Source organism: Rattus norvegicus, chromosome 12, assembly GCF_036323735.1.
Source record: "Rattus norvegicus strain BN/NHsdMcwi chromosome 12, GRCr8, whole genome shotgun sequence".
In the NCBI taxonomy this organism is placed as follows: domain Eukaryota; kingdom Metazoa; phylum Chordata; class Mammalia; order Rodentia; family Muridae; genus Rattus; species Rattus norvegicus.
Genome location: NC_086030.1, coordinates 15421171 through 15448805, shown reverse-complemented (window position 1 = coordinate 15448805; position 27635 = coordinate 15421171). Strand labels below are relative to the sequence as shown.

At 47.0% G+C, this 27635-nt stretch overlaps 1 protein-coding gene and 1 pseudogene across 5 annotated transcripts in view; one reads left to right on the top strand and one right to left on the bottom strand.

Moving 5' to 3' along the window:
* Baiap2l1 (BAR/IMD domain containing adaptor protein 2 like 1) overlaps positions 1-27635 on the bottom strand; it is an 89513-nt gene that overhangs the window by 4797 nt on the left and 57081 nt on the right. For 3 of the 5 annotated variants that reach the window (XM_017598315.3, XM_063271253.1, XM_063271254.1), the window contains 9 exons: positions 15751-15812; positions 15577-15648; positions 14830-14967; positions 13697-13849; positions 11328-11495; positions 10014-10161; positions 7925-8150; positions 7250-7327; positions 5062-5254 (listed from right to left, as the gene is read on the bottom strand). In XM_017598315.3, the coding sequence (XP_017453804.1) occupies positions 5062-5254; positions 7250-7327; positions 7925-8150; positions 10014-10161; positions 11328-11495; positions 13697-13849; positions 14830-14967; positions 15577-15648; positions 15751-15812 (1238 nt within the window). Of the gene's footprint in view, positions 1-5061; positions 5255-7249; positions 7328-7924; positions 8151-10013; positions 10162-11327; positions 11496-13696; positions 13850-14829; positions 14968-15576; positions 15649-15750; positions 15813-23021; positions 23995-27635 lie in introns of those variants that run through there. The other 2 variants (XM_039089346.2, NM_001034140.1) reach the window with 2 other exon arrangements.
* Ube2n-ps5 (ubiquitin-conjugating enzyme E2N, pseudogene 5) lies at positions 21006-26042 on the top strand (annotated as a pseudogene).

Sequence of the window (27635 nt, the reverse complement as noted above, 5' to 3'; positions counted from 1 at the left end):
GATGACATACGCCTGCAATCTCAGCCCTTGGTAGGTAAGGACAGGAAGAGGATTTGAGTTAAAGGCCACTCTGTCTCCATAGCAATACATTTTCTTAAACTCAAAAGACTGGCCATCTCCCTGGGTATAGGGACACATGTCTATGATAGCGCGTTTGGGCAGCTGAAGGCAGGGCAGACTGCCCTCGCAGTGGTCCCGACTTCAATTCCCAGGACCAACATGCTATTTTACAACCATATGTGGCTCCAGTTCCAGGGAATCTAATGCCTTCTTTGGACTTCCTTCAGGTACCAGGTATGCATGTGGCACATATATGTACGTGCGGACAAAGACTTGTTAAAAATGTAAAATTAAAACCCCAGAGAGTCCCAGAGCAAACGTGGTCATGGCACTCACTCTTTGGAGCAACACTCACTCTGTGTCCTCCGTCTCTGCTCCTGGGACTCCTGAGCCTGTCTGGTGATGGAGCAGTGTCGATGGAAGAGTACTGTTCTCCCTGCAGTTTGCCCAGGACCCTTTCTGTAATTGGTGGTAACTGTACAAATCGTCATGCAACCTCGACCTCTAACAGGAAGCCTCTGCATTTGTGTGGGGTCCTGTCTGTTTCTCCTCAGTGTAAGATAAGGCAAAGTAAACATCCTTAGTGGACTGGGCAGGGACTCGCAAATATCTCTGCCTTTGGATATTGAAGGCCAATCGCTCTTTTGCTTGTTTGTTTGAGGCTGGATCTCATGTAGCCAAGGCTAGCCGTGACTGTGAATTCCTCATCTCCTGCCTCTCCCTCTGAGCACTAAAGATGTGAGCTCTGTAGCACTATGCTAGGTTTCTGTGGTGCTCAGGATGGAGCCCACAGCTCTGTTCATGCTAAGCAAGCACGCGACTGAGCTACACTTCCACTACGTTCTAGTGACGTCAGACTTTTACTAGCTGGTAGTTTCCATTATCTGATGGATCAGGAAGGCAGTGGAATGGGCCTTATCAGCCAGAGCTCCCAGCTCCCTTCCCTCCTTGTGCTGATAACCACTGCTAGGGACATTTCCCAATCCACTGCAGGACCTAGGAAGTGGCTGTCATTCCGGTCTCCACTTCCCGAGGCCCTGTAATCCATTCCGACCTTAAGTTACCCCACCAGGCCAGCTCTCAGCAGGGTCCAGGCGCAGCGGCTCAGCTGGTAATGGCAGGAGAAAATGCTATGATTCTACTAAGTGTGGGTGTCAGGTTAAGACTAGAGATGAAAATATCAATCATCCAACCGTCCACCCACCCACATCCATCTGTTTATATTTATCTAAATCTGTATCAAAAGAAACATAATTAATGTTAATCATATCCTAGAAATATAAGCATTACTAAATGTTCCTTTTAACATTTTCCTAGCTTTGAGAAAATGGAACTAAACCAAATCCATCCTTTTTTTTTTGAATGGTGCTGGGGGTTAAAGTCAGGGTTTTCTACGTTCTAGTTGCTTGTTCCACCCCTGAGCTATCCCCTAGCTCTCTAGATCATTGCTGTTATCATATTCAAGATCCAGGCAAGCTACAGTCTTCCATCGACGCTCCTCCGTCACCAGACAGGCTCAGATCAGGAGTCCCAGGAGCAGAGACGGAGGACGCAGTTAGTGTTGCTCCAAATGGCGAGCGCCATGACCATGTTTGCTTTGGGACTCTCTGGGGTTTTGTTGTTGATTTAATTATTTTTTTATAATCTCATTTTTTAATTGTACATATTTAACAAGTGTTTGTCTGCACGTATGTATGTGCTGGGATGGATCCCAGGATCTCGTGCATGTTACACAGGTACTCTATCCCGAAGTGCACCTTAGATAAGATGTAGTTATAAGGTATTTTAAATATTACAAAAGGCCGAGGACAAAATTTGGACTCTGATCTTTAGCAAACATTCAGTCACTGTGGACTTGAGTGTGGGCAAGGTGTTCATGCCATCCCCTCTAGGGCTCAGGAACACTGCAGAAGAGGGGCAGACTCCTGGTTTGTTTTCTCTTTGGAGGGGTGGTGCTTCTGAGAGAGTCTCACTGTCCACCCGCCCCAGCCTCCCGATGCTGGGATCATGTGCTACCATACTGACTCAGTTTCTCAATAGTGACATATCTTATGATTTAGGCAAGTAAGAAGTTAAAAACAAACCTAGGTCCTAGTTAAACTATGAAATGCTAAATACAGAATAAGTTATTTACTTTTTCTTTTTTGAGACAGGGTCTTACAGCTTTGACTGTCCTGGGACTCGACCTGTAAACCAGGCTGACCTTGAACTCACAGACAGCCACTTGTGTCTGCCTCCCCAGTGCTGGGATCAAAGGTCTGCGCCATCACGCCCAGAAAAAAAGTATTTTTTTGAGAATCCTTTTTGTTATTGTTGTTTATTTTTAAAACTGGACTTGTCAATTCGCTTTTTCCTATGAAGTGAGGGTTACTCTGTCAACTCCCTTGGCTCATGTGGCAAGGTTACTGAAGATAAAAAGATGTTCTGGGGGCTGGAGAGATGGCTCGAAGGCTAACAGCACCTGCTGCTCTCTCTTCTGGAGGAGCTGAGTTTGGTCCCAGCCTCATTGTGCAGCTCACAACTGTAATTGCAGCTCCGTGCCCTCTCCCAGCCTCCATGAGCACCAACTCACGTAGGCATGGAACACGAGTACTCATACGTAGGAAAAACAAAATGTTGGGAGCCATAAGGATGTAGCTCAGTGGCAGAGCACATGTCTAGCAAACAGAAAGCTTTGGGGTCAACCATCTGCAAAATGACAGACAAGCAGTCAAACCCATGGCAGCTGCATGATGAGGCTGGGGTTTCTTGGTGGGTGGGTGGGTGGGGCTCAGGGTCTCATGAGTGCTGTCTATGCATACTCTACTGAGCGACACCCTAACCTTTTCTTTTTTTTTTTTTTTTTTTTTTGGTTCTTTTTTTTTTTTTTTTCGGAGCTGGGGACCGAACCCAGGGCCTTGCGCTTCCTAGGCAAGCGCTCTACCACTGAGCTAAATCCCCAACCCCCTAACCTTTTCTTTTGATTTGAAAAAAGGAATCTCACTAAGTCGCCTAGGCTGGGCTTGAACTTGCAATCCTCTTGCTGTAGCCTCCAAGTAGCTGGGAGTAGGCCATCAGACCTGTCTTGGACAGGATTCTTTAACTTTAAAACACACTAGATAACCAGGTGACAATCCATTAACTGTTGCTGTCACAAAAAGAGAAATCGTGTTGACTCCAATGACAAGTGATCATAGAGCAGCAGAGAGAAACGGACTGGACTGGAGCTCCAGAAACACAGGACAGTGAGGGGACACAGTAAAGGCAGTACAGGGATGGAATCAACACAACACAGACTGGGGGCCAGGACAGATGACCTGGTTTCCTAAACAACAATGGAAGGGAAAGAGAATGAAGGGAGACCTGTCAATGAGAAAGACTCATGAATCCCCTCAACTAATTACAAGACCCAGACTCAAATGAGTATACTACAAATATCTCTCTCTCTCTCTCTCTCTCTATATATATATATATATATATATATATATATATATAAATATATAAATATAACTAAGGATGATGCCGAACTTCAAATCTTCTGGACTCTACTGCCTGAGTGCTAGGATTGCAGGACTGTATCTGCCACTACATCTTGATTTATAAACTATTTTAACGACATTACCAGGAATTAGAGTAATGACTAGTTGATGATGTTCACAAAAAATCGTGGGGCTTTGAGGATATGCTGGCCCTGTTAGAATTTTAAACGAGTCCTCTCTTTTCAGTCGTTCTATGGCCAGGTTGCTGAGTGACTTGACTGTTGCAGCTGAGAGAGTTAAGGCCGTCCGTTGTCCTGTTTGCATTACACTTGAACTTCTGCAGGAGAAAATGGAGTCTCACCAAAGCAGGGAAACATGAAGACTCAGCTCACCATGTACTTGAAGCTGTGACATGCAATTGTTTGAGACAGGGTCTCACTGTGCAGCCTGTGTTGGCCTGAGACTTACTACATATCCCAAGTGGGTCTTGAACTCATGGCAATTCTCCTGTCTCCGTCTCTTCAGACTGGACACCGAGGATGCACATCAGGCTCCTTTGCCTGGATGCACCCTGACTTCTCAGCTGTCTTCCTTTTCTCTATCTTTTCCTCTTCTGTCCTCCCTGAAAAGAACTATCCGGAAGTCCCCCTGACCGAGAGCCACACATCTACTCCATGCCCTGTGTGTGCACATTGCACACAGTGTTTAAACTTTTTGCACTCTGCCTTGGAAACATCTCCCAGGACTTCTACACAATGACTCTTTCCTGTCACAGCTTGAATGTCACTTCAGAGAGACCATAGCCACATATGCTGCCCATTGTCCTTTGCCACAGAAGGGCTGACTCTTAGATGCACGAATGCATCTCATAAGTCTGGCTGAAGGTCTTGCTCCTTCCTCCCCAGCCAGCTTGGCGGCCATCCCAGTGGGATCCCTGGAGGCCTCCCCACTCGGAATGGTTTTTTCTTCCCCTTCCTTGGGGCTCCATCTTGGGACGCTAAACTTTAAACAAAAGTAACCTGCCACATCCACCCAGGATGCTATTCAATCATTAGTCACACACACGCCTGCCCCCAGCATGGCTTTTATCCTGTTTTGGTTTATTACCCGCTTCTAATCACTGAATTCCAAAGAAGCCTGGGCCTTGCTTGTTGGTCTAGAGCTCACGGGTACAGGTACTCTGGAGACACTCCGTCTGCCATTGCCAAGGACGGACAAGGATGCAGCCAGGAGCCCAAGCCCCCCACTTCCTTTCACAGGGGTAGTTTTGCACATTGGTACAAAGTCCCCATTTTTAAGCTCAGTCCTTCCTCTTTTCAGAAAAGGAACAAAATGCAGGGGAAGAGGAAGAGAATTAAATGAATAAAAAACTAAGACAAAAGCAAGGAGACAGCAAAGCTCTAGCAAACTAATGGCACCGATTCTCCTACATAAGAGAAACTAAAAAGCAAAGAGGGCTTAGAGCCGGGGAGAGAATGTGTGCATGAAGAAGAAAACCCGAGGCCCTCACCCCATCAACAGAGCCTGCCCCTCCAGCACTCACGGGAGATGTGGACGTGGCATCTGGTCTGGGCACTGGGGCTTTGAAGGTAGAAGTAGAAGGTATCTTGGCAGCGTCTGCTCTCTTGTCGGAGGTGGCTCCCATGGACAGGCACTCCAGGTAGTCAGGAGGAGGGATGACAACGCTGCTCTTCTCAGTCAGATCCACAGTGCTGATGCTTCTCACTGGTGCAGAGCTCAACGTCAAAAGTGAGGGGGCCAAGTCAGACAAGGTCAGGCCACTTGGACCCCGATACCCTAAATACCCATGGTGTCTGACAGTGAAGATGAAGTGTAGCTGGAGAGATGGCTCAGCAGCTAAGAGCTCTTCCGGAGAACTCCAGCTTGGTCCCCAGTATCCCTGTGATGGGGACCCCCAACTATCTGTGACTCCATTCCCAGGATCCAGTGCCCTCTTGTACCCTCTAAGGCACTGTGTATGCATGTGGTTCACGGACATTCATAAAATCAAAACAATACACATGAAACAAAGGTGAAGAGAGGACAACGGCACTGCATACACTCGATAGTTTATATGCTTAAGGATGTATGTTTACATACATGTGCATGCATCCTTAGCTATATATTGAGACCCTGCCTCAAAAAACAACCCTTACCCCTCCCCAAACAGACAGCTTCCTTCTTGGTATGAGAGTATTTTTAGACTCTGCGAGAGAGGAACATATGGAGATACTCTCTGGGGAGAGGGGCTGAAGGCTGCTGAGCATGGCACTGAGGCTTCAGAGGTAGAGAACAGCATGTGTGAGGGAGTTCATGATAAAGATGACCAGTCCAGTGTGGACGTCACTCCTGAGGGTCCAGTGTGCAGCCAGCTAGAAATACCTAAGACCTAAATATCCACACCGGATAATGTTCAGCCTGGATGGGTCATAACTGACTTCCGTTTTGGTCTACTCTTATCTGTATGCCCTTGAGCAAGGTTCTTTTATTTATTTATTTTTTATTTGGGACCAGGTCTCACTGTGTAGACCGTCCAAGACTGTCCAAGAATTCACTATATAAACCAGGCTGGCTTGAACTCGGATCTGCACACCTCTGCTTCTTGAGTGCTACAATTAAAGGTGTGCGCTATGACACCTGGCAAGCAGGTTCTTACAATCTTCCTGTGTCTCAGTGTTCTCAGTTTTAAACTGTAGCCCCCCCCCCCCCCCAATCACTTTCTCCTTCTCTTTGGTTTTTTTGAGACTGGGTTTCTCTGTGTAGCCCTGGCTGTCCTGGAACTCACTCTGTAGGCCAAGCTGGCCTCCAACTCACAGAGATCCGCCTGCCTCTGCCTCCCAAGTGCTGGGATTAAAGGCACATGTCATCATGTCTAGCCTTTTTTTTTTAGTTTTTAAATATATGTTTTACCAGTTGTGAGCTACCTGACTGAGAACTGAACTTGGGTCCTCTACAACAGCAGAAAGCATTCTTAAACCCCAAGCCATCCTTCCAGCTCCAAGATGGCTATTTTCCTGGTCACAGCCTACCCTGAAGAACTGGGGAATCAGGAGGCGGTGACAGGAGGACCATGAGAGCAGCTGCTGAGCTGCTCAGGGGGGAAGCACTCCTGCTGCTAAGCTTGATAACCTGGGTTTCAGCGCTAGGACCCACATGACTAAAGGAAAGAACCGATTCCTGCAGATGGTCTTCTGACTTCTACATATGTGTTATGGATCTGCTTCCTCCCACAAAATAAAATAAATAAAATGTAAAAAAAAATAGATGAAATAGCCCAGGAGACACAGATAAGAGAGTACTGATGGGTCCTGAGAAGCGTGAATGTCTGTGTGGTGAAGCAAACAGACCCACAGAGGTCACTAAGTGGGACACAGGGAGGAAAGAAAACAGCACCAGGCCGGAACTTGAGGTGAGAGAGCATCACAGCAGAGTGCTGCACAGTCTACGCTGCTGGTGAGAAACAGAGGCCATGCCCTGTGGGCTTAGTGTGCAACCGGTGGGGACAGGAAGGGGTGAGGAGTTGGTGGGCTGGGCCAGGCTGTATCATAGCAGATAATCAGGGAAGCTCATGGACCACAGAAACCACAGGGGAGCAGCCATTGGCTCCTATCAGCCCAGCTTTGAAGGCTAATCCCAGGGTGGCTGCATACAAGGCTGTAGCTCTAATGTGTCTGGGACATTAGGGTCAAGGTACGCTTCAGTTGCTAGGAGAGCTGGGCCATATTCCCTACCTTGGTGTTGGTACAGACATAGCTTCCTTCATGTTTTCTTCCAGCAACTTTGTGTATGATGATGGGAACCAGCCCCTCCTAAAGGTAAGACAAAGAAGAAAGACTCCTCTGTCTGTGATACCTGAGGTAGGCACACAGGCAGGAAGTACTCACACTTGAGGATATCCTGATGACAGGTGGGATGGCTAGCCACTCACAAAGGGGCTGAATGAAATGGAGGCTGTTTCAGGTGTCTCCTACACACACACACACACACACACATACACACACACACACACACACACACACACACACACACACATACACACACACCAATAGTAGTTTGATGATCTCAGGACTCAGCATGTTGGAAGGAGAGAACAGATTCCTGGAGGTTGTCCTCATACACATGCTATACACACACACACATGCACATACACAGTACGTAAATATAAACTACGTATGCCTTTTGTGAGCAGGAACCTAATATCATCTGCTGATCTATTCTTGTGCCAAGCTCACCTATATACACGAGATATAAACACAGCCTAGGATATAATGACAGCAGTGACCCCGACTGTAAAGAGGTACAAAGGGCTCCTGCACCCACAGACAGCTCGAAGTTTACAGGACAGACAGCTGCTCTCTGAGGCAAGGCCATTTGAACCTGATGCAGATGTGCTGGTGCCAACTCACACTTTGGTGGTGTCATGCTCCCCGTAGAGCCAGCCGTCCTTCTCCTCGGGAATGAGCAGTGTGAGGACGTCCCCCTGGGCAAAGCTCAGTAAGGTCTTATTGTTGCCAGCGGTGTGAGGGAAGATGGTCTTCACTTTCTGCTTCTTCATCATGTTCAGCCCAGTTGCAACAGAGACCGACCGCTGTAAACTGGGATCGTCCCCAGTGTTTGCTGAAGTGAGCAAGGCTGTGATGGTGATTCAGAGAACACTTGGCGGGCAAGTTTGAAGAATGACCCCAGGAAACCACTTGTTTCTGTGTCTTGCCTACATGATCCTTTTATGGAAACTTAAACTTTGGCCTATTTCCAGACCTTTCACGTTGCCCACGAGGAGGAAACCAGTATGCCTCAGCCTGAAGGCTTTAACAGCGGGCAGAGGAGCCCAGCAGCCAAGAGCACTCATAATAAGAGAAGGTCAGCACAGCATGCCAGTCTCACCTGTCCCATGGCAGCCAGGTGAGGGGCCCGCACTTTCCTGCTCTTTCAGTTTGGAACACAGAGGCAGCTGAGGCAGCCGCCTAGACCCACCACCTTTCCCTTGGGTTACAAGAAAAAGGAGGGAGCTGGAAATGCTGGTGCTCTGGCCTCTCACTGAGCATGTGCAGTGAGAACTTACTAAGTACCCGCGTCTCTGGAACCTCAGTGCTGTGCAGCCACCAGCCAGCCTCCGGAGGAAGGCTCGGTGAATGCTGACACTGATGAACACAGAAATGAGCCTACAAGAGTTCCCAGACTGGTCCTGTCACGACTGGCAAATGGCGGCCGACCATAGCTACTGGAGCAGCTGAGCACTTGAGCACTGTGCTGCAATGGTCTCTCAACTGAAACACACACTGCTGTGTGCTGCTCCAGGAGACGGGAGACTAGCACGGGCTTTAAGATGCCCGTCTTATCACGGACTCCATAACAAATATAATACAATTTAGCTGTTCTTAACATGTCTCTAATTACTCCAAACACCCAATCTGCTGGAACTTTTCACTTGGCTTTTACTAGAAGGAACCGGAGTTATTTCAACTGAATTATGGACTTTACCTTTCTTCAAAAGCAAATAACTACAAGCTATTATTTTCCCATGCTGAGCAATCCTGCCTGTCGTTATAAAATCTCCTCCTGCGATCTCTCATCTTCCCCTACAGCTGAACACTGTACTCTGTGGTTCTCTCCAGGGCACAAGTTGACTACCATCAGGTCTGTCCTGAAGGAGCTTTCAGATAGGAATGCTCTGTGAAATGAATTTATCACGCTCTATCCTGATTGTCTTTAATTACAACACCTCACGAGCTGCAGTGATGGCTCAGTGGGTAAGAACAGGAATTACAGTTGCAGAGAACCTGAATTAGGCTCCCAGCACACATGGCGAGTGGTTCACAGCTGCCTCTAACTCCTGCTGCAAGGCATCCTATCCCTCTTTTGGCCACCATAAGTGCTTGCACCCACACAGAAGCACGCACAATAAACAAAAATCTAAAGAAATTCTTTTCAACAAAATATTTACTTTGTAGCTATCTATCTACCATAGATTAGTGCTACAGAAACATGTCACCTATCCAATGTCCTATGGTTTAGACTAGACCTTATTTAGTGCATCCCCCTTACTCTCCCTACCCCCACCCCACCCCAAATACTGGGAGCGGGCCCTAGGGCTTCACACATGCTTGACTGATGCTCTACCGTGGAGCTGCACTTAGTTCCAGTATTACTTCCAGTATTACTTCTCTGAGGTAGAAGTCATTCAAAGCCAGGGCTGTATGTGTCCATTAGAGCTGTGTGTCTGCCTTCTGCTTTTCCCTCACAGTTCATTTATCAAAAAAAAAAAAAAAATCACTTTTTAAAATGTGGACAGAGCTGGAGAGCTGGCTCAGTGGTTAGAGCACTGCCTGGGTTGTGAAAGGACCCGGGTTCGGTTCTCAGCATCCAGAGCAAGGGGCTCATGATCGTCTGCAGCTCCACCTCCAGGGGAGCTAACACCTCCTCCTGGCCCCTAGCACGCATGCAGCTTACACTCACACTGCACGCATGCACAGAAAAGTGAAGTAAACCTCTTACCTGTGGAGTTGTTGGTTTTCTCTGCGCTCTGTCCAGCCGTGGCAGGGTTGTTGAACATGTCAATCAGAGGACTGGTGTAGGCTTTGACTGAAGGAGCGGGGGGCATCTTCGGTGAGTATTTAGAAAGGGTGTCGTAGTCTTTCCCAATCTGTAGGAACAAATGTCTATTAGTCTACTGTTAGACTAGTGTGGCCAGAGAACAATACACATTTCCAGGTGCTTCTCACCATATGGCAGAAACCCCACTTTCCTACCTGGGAATACTTCAGAAGACTTCATTCTGACAAAGAGTCTCACTATGTATTCCAGGCTAGCCTGGAACTGTCCATGTAGACCAGGCTGTACTCAAACTCAGAGAGAGCTGCCTGCCTCTGCCTCCCGAGTGGTGAACTACAGGTATAAATATCACATCTAGGTAGGCTCCCTCTTAAGCGCTACTTGACTACAGGAGTCTACACTCGAAATAATTTTTTTTGCTCTTTTTTTTTTTTTTTTGGTTCTTTTTTCGGAGCTGGGGACCGAACCCAGGGCCTTGCGCTTCCTAGGTAAGCGCTCTACCACTGAGCTAAATCCTCAGCCCCGAAATAATTTTTTTTAAAGATTTATTTATTGCACGTATATGAGTACACTGTCACTGTCTTCAGACACACCAGAAGAGGGCATCAGATCCCATTACAGATGGTTGTGAGCCACCATGTGGTTGCTGGGAATTGAACTCAGGCTCTGGAAGAGCAGTCAGTGCTCTTCACCGCCGAGCCATCTGTCCAGCCCTTGAGTAGTCTTTTGAAAGGCTCTGAACGCATTCCATTAACTTGCTCAGTTCACAGCTTTGATTACAATCGGTTTACGGCTAACTTGTTTCATGTATCCTTCACCCAGATTTGCAAGTCAGGCCTGCATTATTCTGAAGCAATTCTCAAACATATCATTTCTTTTCTTCTTCTTTTAGAGAAAGGTCTAATATGTAGTCTAGGCCAGCCTCAAATTTATGATCCTCCTGCTGCTGTCTTCCAGGTTCTGGATGGCACCAGAGCGTTCTAGTCTGTTCTCTCGGATTTGTGTCAGTGGAAATAAACTTATTGTGTTGGAATACAGTAACAATACACTTCTAAAGTGAAGGTGACACAGTCAAGTGGAGCATCAAACGTTGGCACAGTCCATTCTAGTTGTAAAGGAGGACGGGGAAGGATTAGGAGTCAGGTCAGCGAATAGGAGAGGAGGACTCGTGTGTGTCCATCAGAGTCAGGCCTGGCCCTCTGAGTCAATTTGAACTAACTCACACTAGTAAGCATGCAGAAAGGGGACTGATCCTACCATCTTGCTTCTCTCCGTCATGGGCGATGGCTGTGGCGTCCCGGACACTGGGGTAGAGATGGGCGTCTTTATCTCTTCTATCATGTTCATGATTTTCTCTGGGACTTTCGTGGCATCACAACAGGTTTCCTGCCATCGGGGCAGCTTGGAGTTAAGTAATTCTGCAGACTGTAAGTACAGAAGAAACAAAGACAAAGGAGCGCTGTCAGAAGAGCTAGTGAAGACCACCTCAAACAGCGCCTCTCCTCATGTTACTGCTCTGCCACCAGGCATGGGGCTCGGAGTCTAACTCAGCAAGCAGCTTAAGCCGCTCTGAGCATCTACTGTGTCTCAGTTGCTGACGAGGCTGGCTCAGGACCTAAAGGAACTTACCTGCTTCCTCAGCAAATACAGAACTTCCAGGTAACACAGGACCATACGTGTGTGTGTGTGTGTGTGTGTGTGTGTGTGTGTGTGTGTGTGTGTGTGTACATCTCATAAACAAAAGCTAAAGTGGAAGAGGTAAGCAACCAGTGTGATTCTTTCATTGTCTGGATGTCCCCGGAAATGACCATGACCACCTCCCGACCAGTCCTTCTAAAATCAGCACGTCTATGGTGGTTAGAGGCCCAAGAGTGAAAGCACTAGGCAAATGTTTCAGACTTTGGTCCAGGAAGTCTGTCTGTGGGAGAGCCTGCAGGTGGAGTGGTGGGTGGGAGGGAGCAGGTAGGAATATCTGTGCCGGGAGCCCTTCTGTCACAGTCTAACAGGCTCGCACAGTAGCTGGGTGGCAGCACAGAGACCGATGGGCAGAGCTGAGACATTGCACGTTCTGGAGGCTGAAGCTGAGGAGCCATTCCTCCTCCCATAACCTGGCTCTGCTCCTGTAGTGAGACTCTAGAGGCTCCCAAAACCTGTCAATGCACTGTCTTTCCAGGGCAGCACTCTGGTTTGAAAAGGACGCAGGGCTCCCTCTGAAGCTACTTTGCATGGCCACACACTATTTATTGTTTTTCAAGCTTACACACTTCTGCCCCTGACAGGCTGGGGAGAGGGCACTGAGGACCACTTGCTAGACTGGCTAGAGGAAGGACTCGGATGCTCTAGCTGCAACAGGAGGAATCACACAGCAGCTTTCAGAGAGCTGAAGATGCTTCTGGTACAGAAGGAAGCAGGATTGGTCTGTGCTGTTTCACAGCGCACTACTGGGACCCTAGTAAATCTAAGAAGGACACTGGCAGTAACTAGAGCTTCCAAAGATAGCCCAGGTTACCTCCGGACATAGTGGGGCACTGCTGTACCCTGCAGCTGCGACCCTCCATTCTGCAGCAGCAGGAGCCCTCAGCAAGGAAGCACACAGGCTTCGGCAGGTACTCAGCAGTGCTCTGACTCTGTAAATGCACCGTGGGCATCGACAGATGTATCTACACCAGGGCAGACACAAGAGCAGGCACCGAAGACAGCAGTTCTTTTTCATTATAACCACTTAGACCTTTAAGTCTCTGAATTCGGAAGCTGCATATTCAGGGTAGGAAACAGAATGTGTGACACATGCTCCTGAAGGGCGCGGTTTTCTCCCGGAGAGAGAGTTGGCTTAGGTCTAGCTCCTGCAGAACTTGTATTTCGGATCGAACGCTGTCTTAAATCACTTGCTTATGAGCAACAGTGAATGTTCGACCTTGGTCATGCTAGCTTGGGATGGTTACCAAGGCTCAAGGGAATTAAAAGGGGAGAAAGAGGAAGAGAATGCTGGGTAAGTGTCCTGGGCTCTACTGTAACAGCTGCCTCTGAGAAGGCGGGAACTAAGCCAGCCTTTGGTTGAGGTGATCGTGAGTAGCACTGTAAACAAGAGTGGAAAATGACAGAACTCAGTGCCTTGATGGGTGTGAATGGGGGGAGGGGTGTCTGTGGCCTTGGGTAGAAACACCCAGAGATGGGCTAGTCAGACAGTGACACCCAGGATGCACACCTGTCTACAAAAGTTGACTTTTTTGTATTGTGTCTTTTTGCTTTGTTTTTGTCCAGGCTGTCCTCAAACTCACTACATAGCTTAGGATGACTCTGAACATCTGCCCTTCCTACCCTCACTTCCTGGGGATTACTGTGTGCCTCGCCATACCCAATTTATGAGGTGTGCTAGAGAGCAAGCCCAGGGCATGCTGGGCAAGCCGGGTTACAACTGCCAAGTCTGTCATTTTTTCAAAAAGGATCTTAAATATGGATAAGTTAGTAAATTAATGGTAAGTGGATATTTGGTCATTCATCCCACCTGTACTTCGGTAAGCGCCCATTGCTCTCTACTGTGCTAATCTGTAAGGAAAGGCATCCAAGGACTTTTGAGTACAAGATAAAGCTTCTGCCACCCTTAGTGCACGGGGCCGCACGCTCACCTGCAGGTGATAGCGGTGTATGTGACTGGCAAAGCTGCAGTGCTTGTCCACCAGAAAGCAGAAGCGCCTCTTCTCCTCAAGCAGCGCTTCTTTGCAGCCATCTGCGATGAACTTCTGGATCTCACTCTGGCGAGAGGTAACTGTCTCCACATACTGTGGAGATAAGTAATAGAGAGATGACGGGAGGCATCTGATGGCTGCATGGTGTGAGTCTTCTCCACTGCCACCTTTATACCCAGTGTAGTGTGATTATGGTGTGAACACTAAATGCAGATAAACACTGGGCAAATCCGTGTAACCTGGCCGGAGAGGATACCACCATCTTTTTTTTTTTTTTTTTTTGGTTCTTTTTTTCGGAGCTGGGGACTGAACCCAGGGCCTTGCGCTTCCTAGGCAAGCGCTCTACCACTGAGCCAAATCCCCAACCCCGATACCACCATCTTTAAGACACTGACTTGTGCAGAGAAAGGTTACCGAGGGCAGCTGGCATTACAACTCTGTACTCTTGGGATGACTAGAGTCATCTTAGAAAGTTTCACACTTGATCACAGCTCCAGGTGCCAATCACAGGATTTTCCCGTAGTAAAATGAGGACAGCGAGGCCTCGTGTCACTGAGTGTGCACACCTTTAGTAGTAGCACTTGAGAGGCAGCAGCACACAGGTCTCTGTGAGTCCTGGACTAATCTGGTTTACACAGAGTTTCAGGCTAGCCAGGCCACGCAGTGAGATCCTACCTCAAACAAACAAAGCAAGCAAGCAGAAGGGACAGTCATGTGAATCCCAAGAGTTAAGGGAAAGCCAGTGAGTACCATGTGCTTACCTTAACTCTGGAAAATGCCGCATTACTCAGTTAGATTACGCATGCTTTGTTTTTCTTTTCTTTGAGACAGGCTATGTAGCACAGGCTAGCCTAGAACTCTCACTATATAGCACAGGCTAGCCTAGAACTTTAGACCCTTTCAACTCAGCCTTGAGAGAGTTGGGATTACTGACGTATGTTACCACATATTTTTGTTTCACCTCAGCGGTAGCACAGGACAAGCTGGTGGACAGGGTACAGCTGGCTGAGGTGAGCCTCCCCTTAAGTTGTGCATTCATGATTGACAGAGGAAGACATTGCTGAAGCGCTCACCTCGATTTCTTTGTGTTCATATTTGAGTGCGTTTCGTCCACCTTGACTTTTTCTTCTGATCTTCTTCAACTCCGCCTGAGATTTCTCCAAAGAATCTAATTTATTCCTGTGTTCTGCTTGATATCTTTTAAGAGTAGCCTGTAAGTTAAACGAGATATCTCACTGAGCACTGTACACGCTGTCTTGGGGTCACCTCTGCTCACACTTCCACTGTGTGTCGCTGACTGACCAGCTCCAATCTGGGCCTTAAGAGTGAGGGCCATACTGTCTCCATATCTACGCCCCAGAGGATCCCCTCCATTCAACTTGAATTCTTAGGACTATGTACTTTCTTTTGAATTCTGTCTTTTCTCCAAGGGATTTAGACCCTGGGTAGTCAGTGCTTTGGTGAGTACACAACAGCACTAAGGGCTGGGGATGTAGCTCAGTGGCAGTGTTTGCCTAGCATCATGTCAGGCCTGAGGTCATCCCCAGCATCACACACACACGAACACGAACACACACATACACACATACACACACACGCACAGACACACACATACACAGTCACACACACACGCAGACATGCACACTCATGCACACGCGCGTGCACACACACAGCACGACACACAGACATGCACACACACACACAAACACACAAACACACGCGCACGCACAGGCACGACACATACACCCTCTAATGGTGTGTGTAAAGCTCTCCTAGGCTGTGAGCTCCGGTGTGGCCGGGTGGGTGAGAAGCACACTCACGTTCATGTACTTTACATCAAGTTCTGTCTTCTTCTCCAACTCATGGATAATCTCCTTATGGAATTTTTTGAACTGTTGACAAGATGAAAAATTTTTAAAAAAATCAAATCTTATCTGAGTTGTAGGCAATCTTTTTAAAACTACATTTTAAAAATATAACAAATGTTCACTTACATTCTCATCGAGAGTCTCGTTGAGTTTCTTGTGGGTGCTGGAAATCTCTATGAGAACATGGCCTGTGAACAAAACCATAAGGGGAAGACACTGTGTGGTTTTGCAAAGGCATAAAGAGAAACAGAACAGTGGAAGCAAACGGGACAAGGTTGCCCTCAGGGGCTTCAAATAGTAAACCCCAAGACAAGTGGAGAGCAGCACGGCTCCCCAGGGAAGCTGCAGAGGGATGTCTGTGAACTAACTTCCTCCTCTCACGTCAAGAACGCCTACTCTGTTCTTAGACTCACCGTGGCCTTTCTAGTTTACACCTTCTCTCAGCCCAATCCTGTGTATCTGATTTAACTTTTCAAGGCAGATTTTGGGTTTGTTTGTGTGTTTGTGTGAATGTTTGTGTGCCCAGGAAGGTCAGAAGAGGTGTCGGATTTGGAGTTACAGGCAGTCATGAGCCACCTGATGGTTGGCACTAAGAAAAACTCACGTTCTCTGCAAGCAGTGCTATTCACTCTTACCCACTGAGCCATTTCTCCAGCCCTGTGAGGTAACCACCTTACAAAAGAGAACTCACTCATCACAGTAACTAATTATAGGAACAGAAGATTTATTTTTATCTAATCCCCAGAGTAATCTGATTATCTGATAACCACAGAGAAAATCATCTTCTTTCTCTCATTTTAGTTCCTGTATTTGTTTCGGAAAATACCAGCACCAAGGGAGACTGCAGCAGAGACAGTGTTCTGCCTTGGGTCTCCTGGGATGTTGTGGAGTCTCTGAAACAGAGACTATTCCAGGGCAAAGGAGCCTCCATCCAGCAAAAAGCAGGGTGACCACCAGGCTTGCAAGGCCAGCTCTCGTACACTTGGGGATCTGTGCTTGAGCTCCGCCACTTTCCTCTGATAAAGGCGGACCAGAGTTTCTCTGTCATCCTACCCAGCTCAGAAACCACACAGGTCTTATGACTACAAGTTGGAAACTAGGAACTCATTGGGAATGGCTGCCACCGGCATAGGAAGCCGCAACGGAATGTACTGGTGGACTGCCTTATAGCCACCAGCCAGAGCCAAAGGGACTTTTATGTCGAGCTGACCAGCTGTGGATGGGAAAGGATGAAACGGTAAGACCCTGGTAGGGTCAGGGGAAAGGGAAAATGAGCACAGAGCCCATGGCTTCAGCTGTCACCAGGGTACAAGTGACTCAACCACGTTTTCAAGAGCATTTGCAGACATCTGCTCCTCAGACTTGCCAGGCCACTCCTCCTCCCTCATCTTCCGTCTCAGAAACCAGTGTGCTGCCAGACCTGGTGTTCTCTGTGTAAGAGTGAACTCTCCGGCACCATGCCTCCTATCCCTCCTAACCCCAGCAGCCAGTCACGGTAGACAACCTCTCACCTACGTGTCATGCCCGTGAAGAACAGGCATTTACTGTGCACTGGTGCCATCAAGTGGGCCAGCTCTTGGGAGGAACACGAGCCTTACCCACCCACATCTGTGCTTGTCCTACCCTGAGGAGATGGCACTCTGGACAAACTGAAGTCACAGATGTGTGTGTCCCAAGTCCACTCAACAGAAGTGGGAAGGTGGTCCACACCCAGATCAGCTGCTGGGTCTCTTAGCAGAGTCTCCTCCACTCCCTATCTGCCTCATGTCCTCATTTCCCTGGAGTGGGTTCTCTCTAGGGTCAACTTTACATGGTGCCAGAGGTCCTTCTAAAAGCAAAAAACAGGCAGCCTCCCCGTTCTTCCCACAGTGTCCCAGATAAACAGACTTGTGAGCTGTAAACTGAAGGCCTCTGTACACAAGCGCTGTGTAACCCTGGGTATGGTGGGCACTGAGAACTGCTTATTATACAGGCACATAACCTGGAGAAGTCACAGGATCCAAGGACACACACTGTCCCCTAAGCTCTGTGAACCTAACAAGTTCCAGTCAGACAATGTGCGGGATGAAGGAGAGCTATGGCAGAAAGGACTTCGGTTTTGTGTTTTCTAACCAATCACGTTCATCAGCTTCCCACCCCATGATGCCATCCAAAATTTCCAAGTCAATATAAAAATCAAACCAGACTCTTCTACAGGAGAAGCCCGACACCTGGCCAGGAATAGAAGTATAGTACTCTGTCATTTCAGATATGAAAACATTCCGAATTGCTTTTATGTTGATTTTGAACCATAAACAATCCCTTGTTGGGAATTTTAAAAAATACGCTTCAATTATTTCAAAACCAAGCATACAGTTCTTGGCAAGTCATGATCTTCTTAGAAAGAAAATCTAAAAATATTTTGGCTGAAGCCATCAGCATTCTGTTGCAAGCGGTGACGTTTCTTTCTAACATGGCCCTTCTTGAACTGTGTTTCCGCAGCCCCACTCAATGTGGATCTGGAGCGCTGTGCTGTGTGCTACGCACAGCTCTGAACTCAACACTCTGCCCTGCCGGCCAGGCTCACCTTACAGGGGCTCCCACCGTTCACACTCCTTTGCGTGTCTGCCACTGTAGATAGGATCAATGAAACGGACAGTCACAGTGGTCAGATAGGAACCCCTGACCTTGTTAGTCTTGGCCCTCACGGGTCTGCGGAATTCAAAACTGGCCTCCCGGGGATAACTCCTGAGTCCTTGGTTTTACAGAACTGACTGGAACACACCTTAGTTGTGACTGTACAAGCTGCCGAGGCGTACCTTGAAGTGGATCACAAAACTGCCTTTGGGGTCAGCCCACGGACATTTACTGTTTGGGCAAGTGCCACTTCCCGTTGGAAAACACTCTGCTTCTGTGTTGTTTTTACTCCTCATGCTCTAAACGACATTTTTGTGAATTATATTTGAGAAGGAAGAAGACAGAGAATACTGAGGGAGGAACTGAGAAAGCACAACCCTGGTGAGACAGAGTAGAACAGAGCGCATGCCCCAACAGGAAGTGCACTCTGCCAGCTGCACCAACCCTCTCCTTTCTCCTTTCAGGTTGGGAGCCAACGTCTCAGGAAGAAATTCACATCATTGTACTCATGTGACTCAATCTGAATAAATTAGGTTCTTTTTTTTTTTTTTTAAATAAAGATTTATTTATTTATGAGTACACTGTAGCTGTCCTCAGACACACCAGAAGAGGGCATCAGATCCCATTACAGATGGTTGTGAGCCACCATGTGGTTGCTGGGATTTGAACTCAGGACCTCTGGAAGAGCAGTCAGTTCTCTTAACCGCTGAGCCACCTCTCCAGCCCCCATAAATTAGGTTCTTAAGGGGGGCAATAATAGGGAATTTATTACTAAAATTAAACATCCTCCCAGTGCTATCGATGGAACTGAGGTACTCACCCACGTGGGCCACAGTGCTGGCTAAATCAAAGGGATTTAGGTGAAACATGCACACATTTCAAATTCATGAACTCAACCAAGCCAGGGCACATAGCAGTAGTGGCAAACAGCAAACAGCATTGCTCTAGGTTTCAGGAAGGTATTTAAAACAATACTGTGGAAGACTATGCATGTGGCCAGTAGGCAATGCCACCTTAAAATGTTAAATAATAAGACTTAAAGAGCGGAACTGATATGGGATACTTTTTGTTTGAAGACTTCTGTTGACTTCCCCTGTGTTGGCACTAAAGATGGAGCCCAGAGCCTGGCCTGTGAGGCCAGCACTCTTCTACTAAGCTACATCCCCAGCTCCCACCAGAGGCTCTCTGACTATTCTCGTAACAAGGCTGTCTTCAAACTTAACTCCTCCTACATCTACCTTCCAAGTGCTGGGAGTACAAGCTGGGTTTACCACCACACCCAGCCGGTCTATTAATAAACTTCATGAGATAAGTCTTCACCAATTCACAGTGAGAATGTGGAGCAGCCAGATGGAACCTGCCAAGGACAGAGGCAGCAAAGAACACATGCTGAATGAGAGAGAGAGAGAGAGAGAGAGAGAGAGAGAGAGAGAGAGAGAGAGAGGAACCAAACCCTGCTCTTTCCATTTATATCTGGTCACAGATAATTACAACACATTTGTTATTTCCAGAGAGCATCGAGTAATGGTTGAGTCACATGCCACTTCCTACGTGTTACTACAAGTGGAATCAGATAATAAAATGACACCAACTTACTACAGGCCTGAAGACACACTGTGTGGATCAAAATGAAAATGACCAAAAATATCGCTTGGAAAATGTTTAGTTTTTCTGAGTGGTTTTCTTTTCCCTCTCCTCTCCTCTCCTCCCCTCCCCTCACCCCCTCCTCTCCTCCCCTCCTCTCCCCCCCTCCCCTCCTCTCCTTTCCTTTCCTTTCCTGAGACAGGGTTCTGGCTGTCTCAGAATTCAATCTGTAGGTAGGCTGGTTCGGGCTCAGAGAGCCACCTGCCTCTGCCTCACAGGTGCTGGGAATAAAGGCGTGTGCCCCTCTGTTTTTGCTGACATTTTACAGGTAGCAAATGTAATGAGGAGGAACTACAATGGGGGCTGAAAAGAGGGCTTAGAAGGTAAAGGCCCTTGCTGCCAAGCCTGGCGGCTGAATTCAATCCCTGGGATCCAGTTGGTGGAAGGAAAGAAAGAAGCAACTCCTAAAGCTTTTCTTTTGACCTCCACATGCAAAATAAATAAAGGGCAATAAAACCTAATCAGTACAGTGACAGCAAAAGCCAAGCCCACAGATGTCCTCTTGAGCTACCAGGGGTGCTTTAGATCCACACTGCCCACCCCTAACCACAGTGCGGGAGCACACCACACGGTGGATGATCTACTGTCCTTAAATATGGCTTAGTCCCTGCGCAGTACTTCTTAATCCCAGTACTTGGGAGGGAGAGGCAGGTGGATCTCTGAGTCCAAGGCCAGCCTGGTCTACAAAGTGAGTTCCAGGACAGCCAGGGCTACACAGAAAAACTCTGCCTTGAAAAAAACAACACACACACACAACAAGCAAAAAAGCCCCCGATATTCCAACCAACGATTTAACCAAATGAGCAGCAACAGTAAGGAAAACCTCACAAATCACAGCATAGATAGAAGTGCAACAGAGTTTAGATGAGCTTAGTCTCATCCTTGACTTAACCAACCGAAGCCCTACAGTTCTAATGAAGGTAACATCCCTTAATTACTCTGCCAGTGTTCCCCGAAATAAACAAATAAATGACATGGAGGGGCATGTCACAGAGTCAACTTGTCAGACATGGGGTGTTCTAACCTGAGCATCAAAGCAGTGAACGGCCATAACAAACTACAGGTCATCAAAGGATCTAGGGATCTAGGAGACCACAGCACATCGTGTTGGGGGGCAACGGATGCTCCTGCTCAAAGGAAAATGTAAGTGCCAATTAGTAAGTGAGGGGAGGCTGCCAGTCCTGGGAAATCACCATTTTGCCACCATCCTGTGAAAGAGTGGTTGGAGGGAAAATCACTGAGAGATGTACAGTTAGGATGAGGAAGAAGCTACTGCATAGCCTGGACGTTTTCCTCGAAGGTTCTTGTTAACAGATATGGTTTTAAAAATCCAAAATGAACTAGAGAGCAGACAGTGCCTTTACAGCAAAGATGAGAGGAAAGTGACCAGTGTGCTCACGTTTGATACTCACCAGATACAGAATGGCTTGGATAGTATTCTAGTGAGGACAAAGATCTGGCACCTAAAATCCCTCAAGGTCCTGGTCCAGACTCCACCTCCACTTAGGATGTGTAAAACAGGTTTACAGTACCTACTCTTGCTGAATGAAACACACCTGCTTAGACTTAAAACTTTACACTTGGGGGGGTTGGGGATTTAGCTCAGTGGTAGAGCGCTTGCCTAGCAAGCGCAAGGCCCTGGGTTCGGTCCCCAGCTCCGAAGGAAAAAAAAAAAAAAAAGAAAGAAAAAGAAGAAAAAGAAAAAAAAACTTTACACTTATTTTCTTGGTGTGTGTGTGCACGCACATGCACATGTGGAGGTCAGAAGGCGACTTGGTTGGAGTTTGTTCTCTCCTTTGACTATGTGGGTTTTGGAGATTAAACTTAGGTCAGCAGTACAGGCCTTTACCTACTGGGCCATCTTACTGACCCCTTATTTACCTGTTTAGTTTTGGAGAAGGTCAAAGAGGAGGAAGAGGAGGAGGAGGAAGGGGGAAAACGATGCAGATTATTTCATCCCAGCCCTGGGGAGTCCAGTGCTGGCTGCTGGAGAAAATGGAGGGATAAAGAGGTGTACTGTGGTGAGTTGACACCTATGCTGTACTTAAAGTAAGATCTCTAGGGGGTTGGGGATTTAGCTCAGTGGTAGAGCGCTTGCCTAGCAAGCACAAGGCCCTGGGTTGGGCCCCCAGCTCCGAAAAAAAGAAAAAAATAAATAAAAAAAGTAAGATCTCTGGTAACCTTCTCCTTAGGAAGTGATCAGCATAGCCAAAGACCTGAAGGTGAATAGTTCTCTGAGTCAAACACAAGTTGCAGCTACAGGTTGGAGAGATGGCTCGAGGGTTAATTAGGTTAATTACCGCTCTTGCAGAGGACCCGAGTTCAGGTCCCTCCACCCATAACCTCCTGTAACTCCAGCTCCATGGGATTCTGAGGTCTCTGACTTCTGTGGGTACCTACTCTCACCTCAAAGCACATACATATAATTTAAAATAATAATTTAAAAATTCCTTTTAAAAGGGTCCAGTCAGAGTGGGGAGTGATTGCCCACACCTTAATCTCAGAATTCTGGAGGCTGAGACAGGAGTTTTGAGTTTGGTGCAAAATAGGATTGTGTCTCAAAAAACTGGAAAAAAAAGATTATAACTATAAACCTAGATACTCTTCTTGGAGGTGTCTCTTTTAGACACTGGACAATTAAAACTAATTTTTTCATAGCTGGGAGTTGGTAGTGCATGCCTTTACTCCCAGCACTCGGAAGGCAGAGACAGGAAGAACTCCGAGTTCAAGTGCAGCCTGGTCTCTGTAATAAGTTCTAGGACAGCCAGAGATATAGAGAGAGACGCTTTCTCAACAACAACAACAAAAACAACCTAACGAACAAACAAACTCAAAACAGAACAAAAGCAACTTAACTTTGTGTGAGTCTAGAGTAAACCTGCCCAAAGGCAGAGGCTGTGCACGTCAGCCTCTCAGAGCTGCTGCTGATCTCAGTAGTGGAGCGCATCATTGGGAAGAAGATGGAGGCTGGAGAGGAAAGAGTATGGTGACTCTCATTCCCCACAGAGAGCTCGAAGCGGAAGCCTCAGGCATGGTCAAAGCTTTTGCAGAAAGATATGATGGTCCCAGCCAGGCTTCTCAGCACCAAGCACACTTAGAATATTACTTAGCATTGTTAAGGAGTCCCCATTACTTACCAGAGTTTACCTTTCACAGTTCCAATGGTTGCTTTCTGTAAAGATAGAAAAAATGCCCTCCAGGCTTCCAACAACAGAGATCGGCTGCTATTGTGAAATAGGCCCAGAATCCCGAGGCCTTCAAGGGCAAGCTGCAGCAATGAGGCCTTATCTGACCTAGGAATGGCAATTAATCTCAGGTCCTCTCAAGCTTTCACATAAAGGGCAAAGAAAGGCGAAGAATCTCTCCCAAAGGTCAGGTTCAGGGTTGTCTGAAACATCCACAAACAATCAGAGATTCCTGCTGAAGATGAAGGAAGCTTTCCTTTCCCAAAACTTTATTACACAAGCGGTCAGCAGAGAGCCAGGAAAGGACCTGGGTTACAGCTGCCAGCCTCTGTAGAGAGGAATGACAACCGAGGAGGAAAAAAAAGCCTCTGTCACAGTTATAATAGCTACACCCAACCTTAAATATATCCCAACTCCTAGCCAGACTAAAAAAAAGAATTTACACCAAAGGACTATCTTCCTCTTACCTGGTATATTATATTCAATTTTCATCAACAAATTAGACACACTAAGAAAAAAAGATCTGAAGAGAGACAAGGCAAATATCAGACCCAGACTTGGATATGGTAGAGATTTTGAAAATGCAAAACTGATAATTTAGCTGGATGTAATAATGCATACCAATAATCTTAATATTCAGGGTGAGACCAAAGGGCTGCCACTTTGAAGACAGCCTGACCAACACAGTAAGAGTCTGTCATAGCCCAAAACGAAAAGACTGAGAACTTGAAACATCTAGGTGGCACCTGCCTTTAATCCTAGCACTTGGGAAGCAGATGTTCAAGGCCAGCTTGGTCTACAGAGTGAGTTCCAGGACAGCCAGAGCTACACAGAGAAACCTTGTCTCAGCAAAACAAAACAACCAAAGAAACCCAGCTATGATTACTATGCAAGGATCCTCCAGGGAAAACCGAAAGCCATGTAAGAACAGATGAGTAATGCACTTGGACTCAACTCAAAGAATAATCAAAGATGACAGAAATGGGTGCCCCCTCTGACGCTCTGGCTTTTCAAGAGACTGGATAGAGCTGAGGAAAGAGATGCTACTACAATCTCAGAAACAGACATGCAAAGAGAAGAACTGGAAAAAGGAACAAAACATCCAAGAACTGTGAGCAGCATCCATAAAGGGAAACTAGGGAGAGAAAGGAGCAAGTGTTGGAGACTGTGTTCCAATCCGGTAGATAGTCACTCACAGACCCGGGAAGCTCAGTGAACACAGACTAGATATGGAAATACCGATACTTCAGTACCTCATACACAAACTGCAAAATACCAAAGATAAACAGTCGCTCTTGAAGAAGTCATTGGGTGGGAAACGCCAAGGCTGGAGAGGAACCGGATAAGAATTACATCACACTTCCCCTCATAAACCACATGAGAGAGTATGAAGTGGGCCGTGGCGGTGCAAGCCTGAGATCTCAGCATTCAGGGGGTAGAGGCAAGAGGACTGCAAATTCTGTATAGCTTAAGCTATGTGGTACAACCTGTTCTCCCTCCCCAGCACCACACAAAAGAGGGAAAAGGGCTAAGCAGCATGGCAGCACGGCGGGCAGTAATCCCAGTACTCAAAACACTTGAAGTAGGACTGCCGCACAAAGCTAGCTGGGCTATGAAGTAAATGGCAGGCCAGCCAAGGCTTCCCAAACTACAAAATACCCAAGGCAGTGAAATATCTAAGAGTTCCAAGACTCGCTGACCTAATTTACTTATCTGGTGAAATTATTCTCTAAATACACAAGAAACACACACATAGGGAGTAGAGGGAGAAAGAATGTGTGTGTGTGTGTGTGTGTGTGTGTGTGTGTGTCTGTGTGTGTCTGTGTGTACGCACGCATGCACAGTTGAGAGTTTGAGTGTGTTTTTATTGAGATAGGGCCTCATATGTTGCCCGGCTGGCCTGTGTGTGAGGCAAGCAGAGCCAGAGGGGACAAGAGCAGAGGCCAAACTCAGGATCTGACAAGATGGCCGGCTACCCTGCAGGATCATCAAGGAAACTCAACATTTGCTAGCAGAACCAGTTCCTGGCATTTAAGCAGAACCAGATGAGAGCAGTGCCTGTTATTTTCATGTGGTCATTGCTGGCCCCCAGGATTCCCCCTTTGAGGTAGGGACTTTTAAACCTGAACTATTCCTTCCAGAAGAATACCCAAAGGCAGCACCTAAAGTACGTGTCATGACCAAAATTTATCATCCTAACGCAGACAAGCTGGGAAGAACACGTTTAGATCTGTTGAAAGATAAGTGATCCCCGCACTGCAGATTCACACAGCTCTGCTACTAACCCAGGCGTTGTTAAGTGCTCCTAAGTCAGAAGAGCCACTGGCAAGTGAGGGAGCCCAGCAGTGAAAGAGCAAGCAAGCCCTGGAAACAGTGAGAGCATGGTCTAGGCTCTTCCTCTTTGCTGATCACACGCACATCAGCAAACCGGCCTTGTCCTGATTCACTAAAGTACGGACATAGTGGAAGCATCGCCCGGGTTGCTGAGAGGTGCTGAGAAGCAGGACTGTCTGCTTCCACCCCTTTCCCCATCAGGGTCTAAGTACAGGCACTGTGAATGAAGGTAGTTGTCAGGCTGGCTGCCAGGGGCGCGGGTGCTCTCATTTTATTTTCTAGGGTTTTATGTTAATTTATGGCCTCCTTTCCCCTCTCCCGTTCTACGGGATCTAATTGCGGTGGTTAAGTACAGCTAACCAGGTTTTAGCGTATGCTCTCTAGCCGAGTCTGACTTTAGACACTGTAGATGGACAAGCTTGACTGAACCAAAATGGGAACCTTAAATAAACACCAGAGCCCTCACTAATAACATTGTGACTTTGCTGTCAAGGGTAGATTCTCTGCCTCCCACCTCCAAAGACGAAGAAAAAGCTTGTCTGGAAACTTCGGTAAATCTTAATTTTTAGTAAAATTTTTTTTTATTTTTCTAAAAAAACAAAAACAAAACCCTATCTCAAATTGACAACGCCCCCCCCCCCCCCCGTGCGCGCCCCACTAGTTGAATGATAAATGACTGCACGATGCTATCAGAAACTGTACCGAGTGGCTCTAGCTTGTGGTCAATGAGGCTGATATAACACTACCTCCAAGTTGGAAAGGAGAAACTGTTAAACCCCTGTTACTCGACAGAAATGGTCTCTGTCTTCTGTCGGTTTGTTTGTTCCGTGTTTCTCTGTGTAACAACTGCTACCCTGGGTGTTCTGGAACTTGCTTTGAAGACTGGGTTGGCCTTGAACAGAGCTCTGCCCGCTTCTGTCTCCCAAGTGCTGGGAGTAAAGGTGTGAGTCACCACACCCACCGTCTTCTGGATTTTAACCGTGAGAAAGAAACATGCAATGTGTTTCAACAGAAACTGTACTTTGAGTTTTCACTTGTGGTCTTTTGCTGGGCTCGTGGTGCATGGCACAATGGCACTTCCTGGTGATAGGGCAAGGTGGAAGGTCAGGATTGAATCAGTCACTCATCATATGGGGAAACACCGGACACGGATAACCTTAAATGTGCGTTGTTCCGGGAAGGAACGAGGACCACAAAACCTAAGTATATTCTATGATTCCCAACTGCATGACACTCTAGGAAAGGAAGAACTTTAGAGACAGTGAAAAGATCAGTGCCAGGGGCTTGTGGGTAGTGACAGAATGATATCACACACTTGCCAAATTAACAGGATGCAGAATGAGCCCTAATGTAGACTGATAGATTACCAATAGATTACCCTCAGCAGTTTCACAAAGCAGGATGTTTGAAGTGAGGAGCCTGGGTGGAGGGAAAGAGGGTATGTGGACACAATTCAAAATCTACACATTCTGAAAGGCTGAAGCACTAAAAAACAGGCTCAAAGGGAAGACAGACAAAACAATTCTGTTATTGTATTTGTGTTTGATCCCCAAGAACCTACATAAAGGTGGATGGAGACGTATTTTATTTTTATTTATTTATTTATTTATTTATTTATTTATTTATTTATTTATTTAGGTTCTTTTTTTTTGGAGCTGGGGACCGAACCCAGGGCCTTGCGCTTCCTAAGCAAGCGCTCTACCACTGAGCTAAATCCCCAACCCCTATTTTTATTTTTTTAAAGATTTATTTATTATATGAGTACACTGTAGCTGTCTTCAGACACACCAGAAGAAGGTATCAGATCTCATTACAGATGGTTGTGAGCCACCATGTGGTTGCTGGGATTTGAACTCAGGACCTCTGGAAGAGCAGTCAGTGCTCTTAACCGCTGAGCCGTCTCTCCAGCCCGGAGACGTATTTTAAAATCAAGAGTCAGTGAGGTTTGGAACATGACAGCAATAGGACACCAGGTCTACAGAATGGAATTTTAGGGATCTAGTGTGTGCCTCACTGACAAAATCAGGGACCAGTTTTAAACCAGGAGAGATACAGGTTTTAGGGGGCATTTCTGTCACTGGCCTGATAAACTGATTCTGAAAGCAAACTGACTGTTATTTCATACCTGACTCTTGATTAACAATTAAGCCAACTAGCCTTCCTGCTGTCACAATTACGGCAAGCTAAACACACACTGTGACCACACTTAAGGTGACATCTTATTGAAAGTGG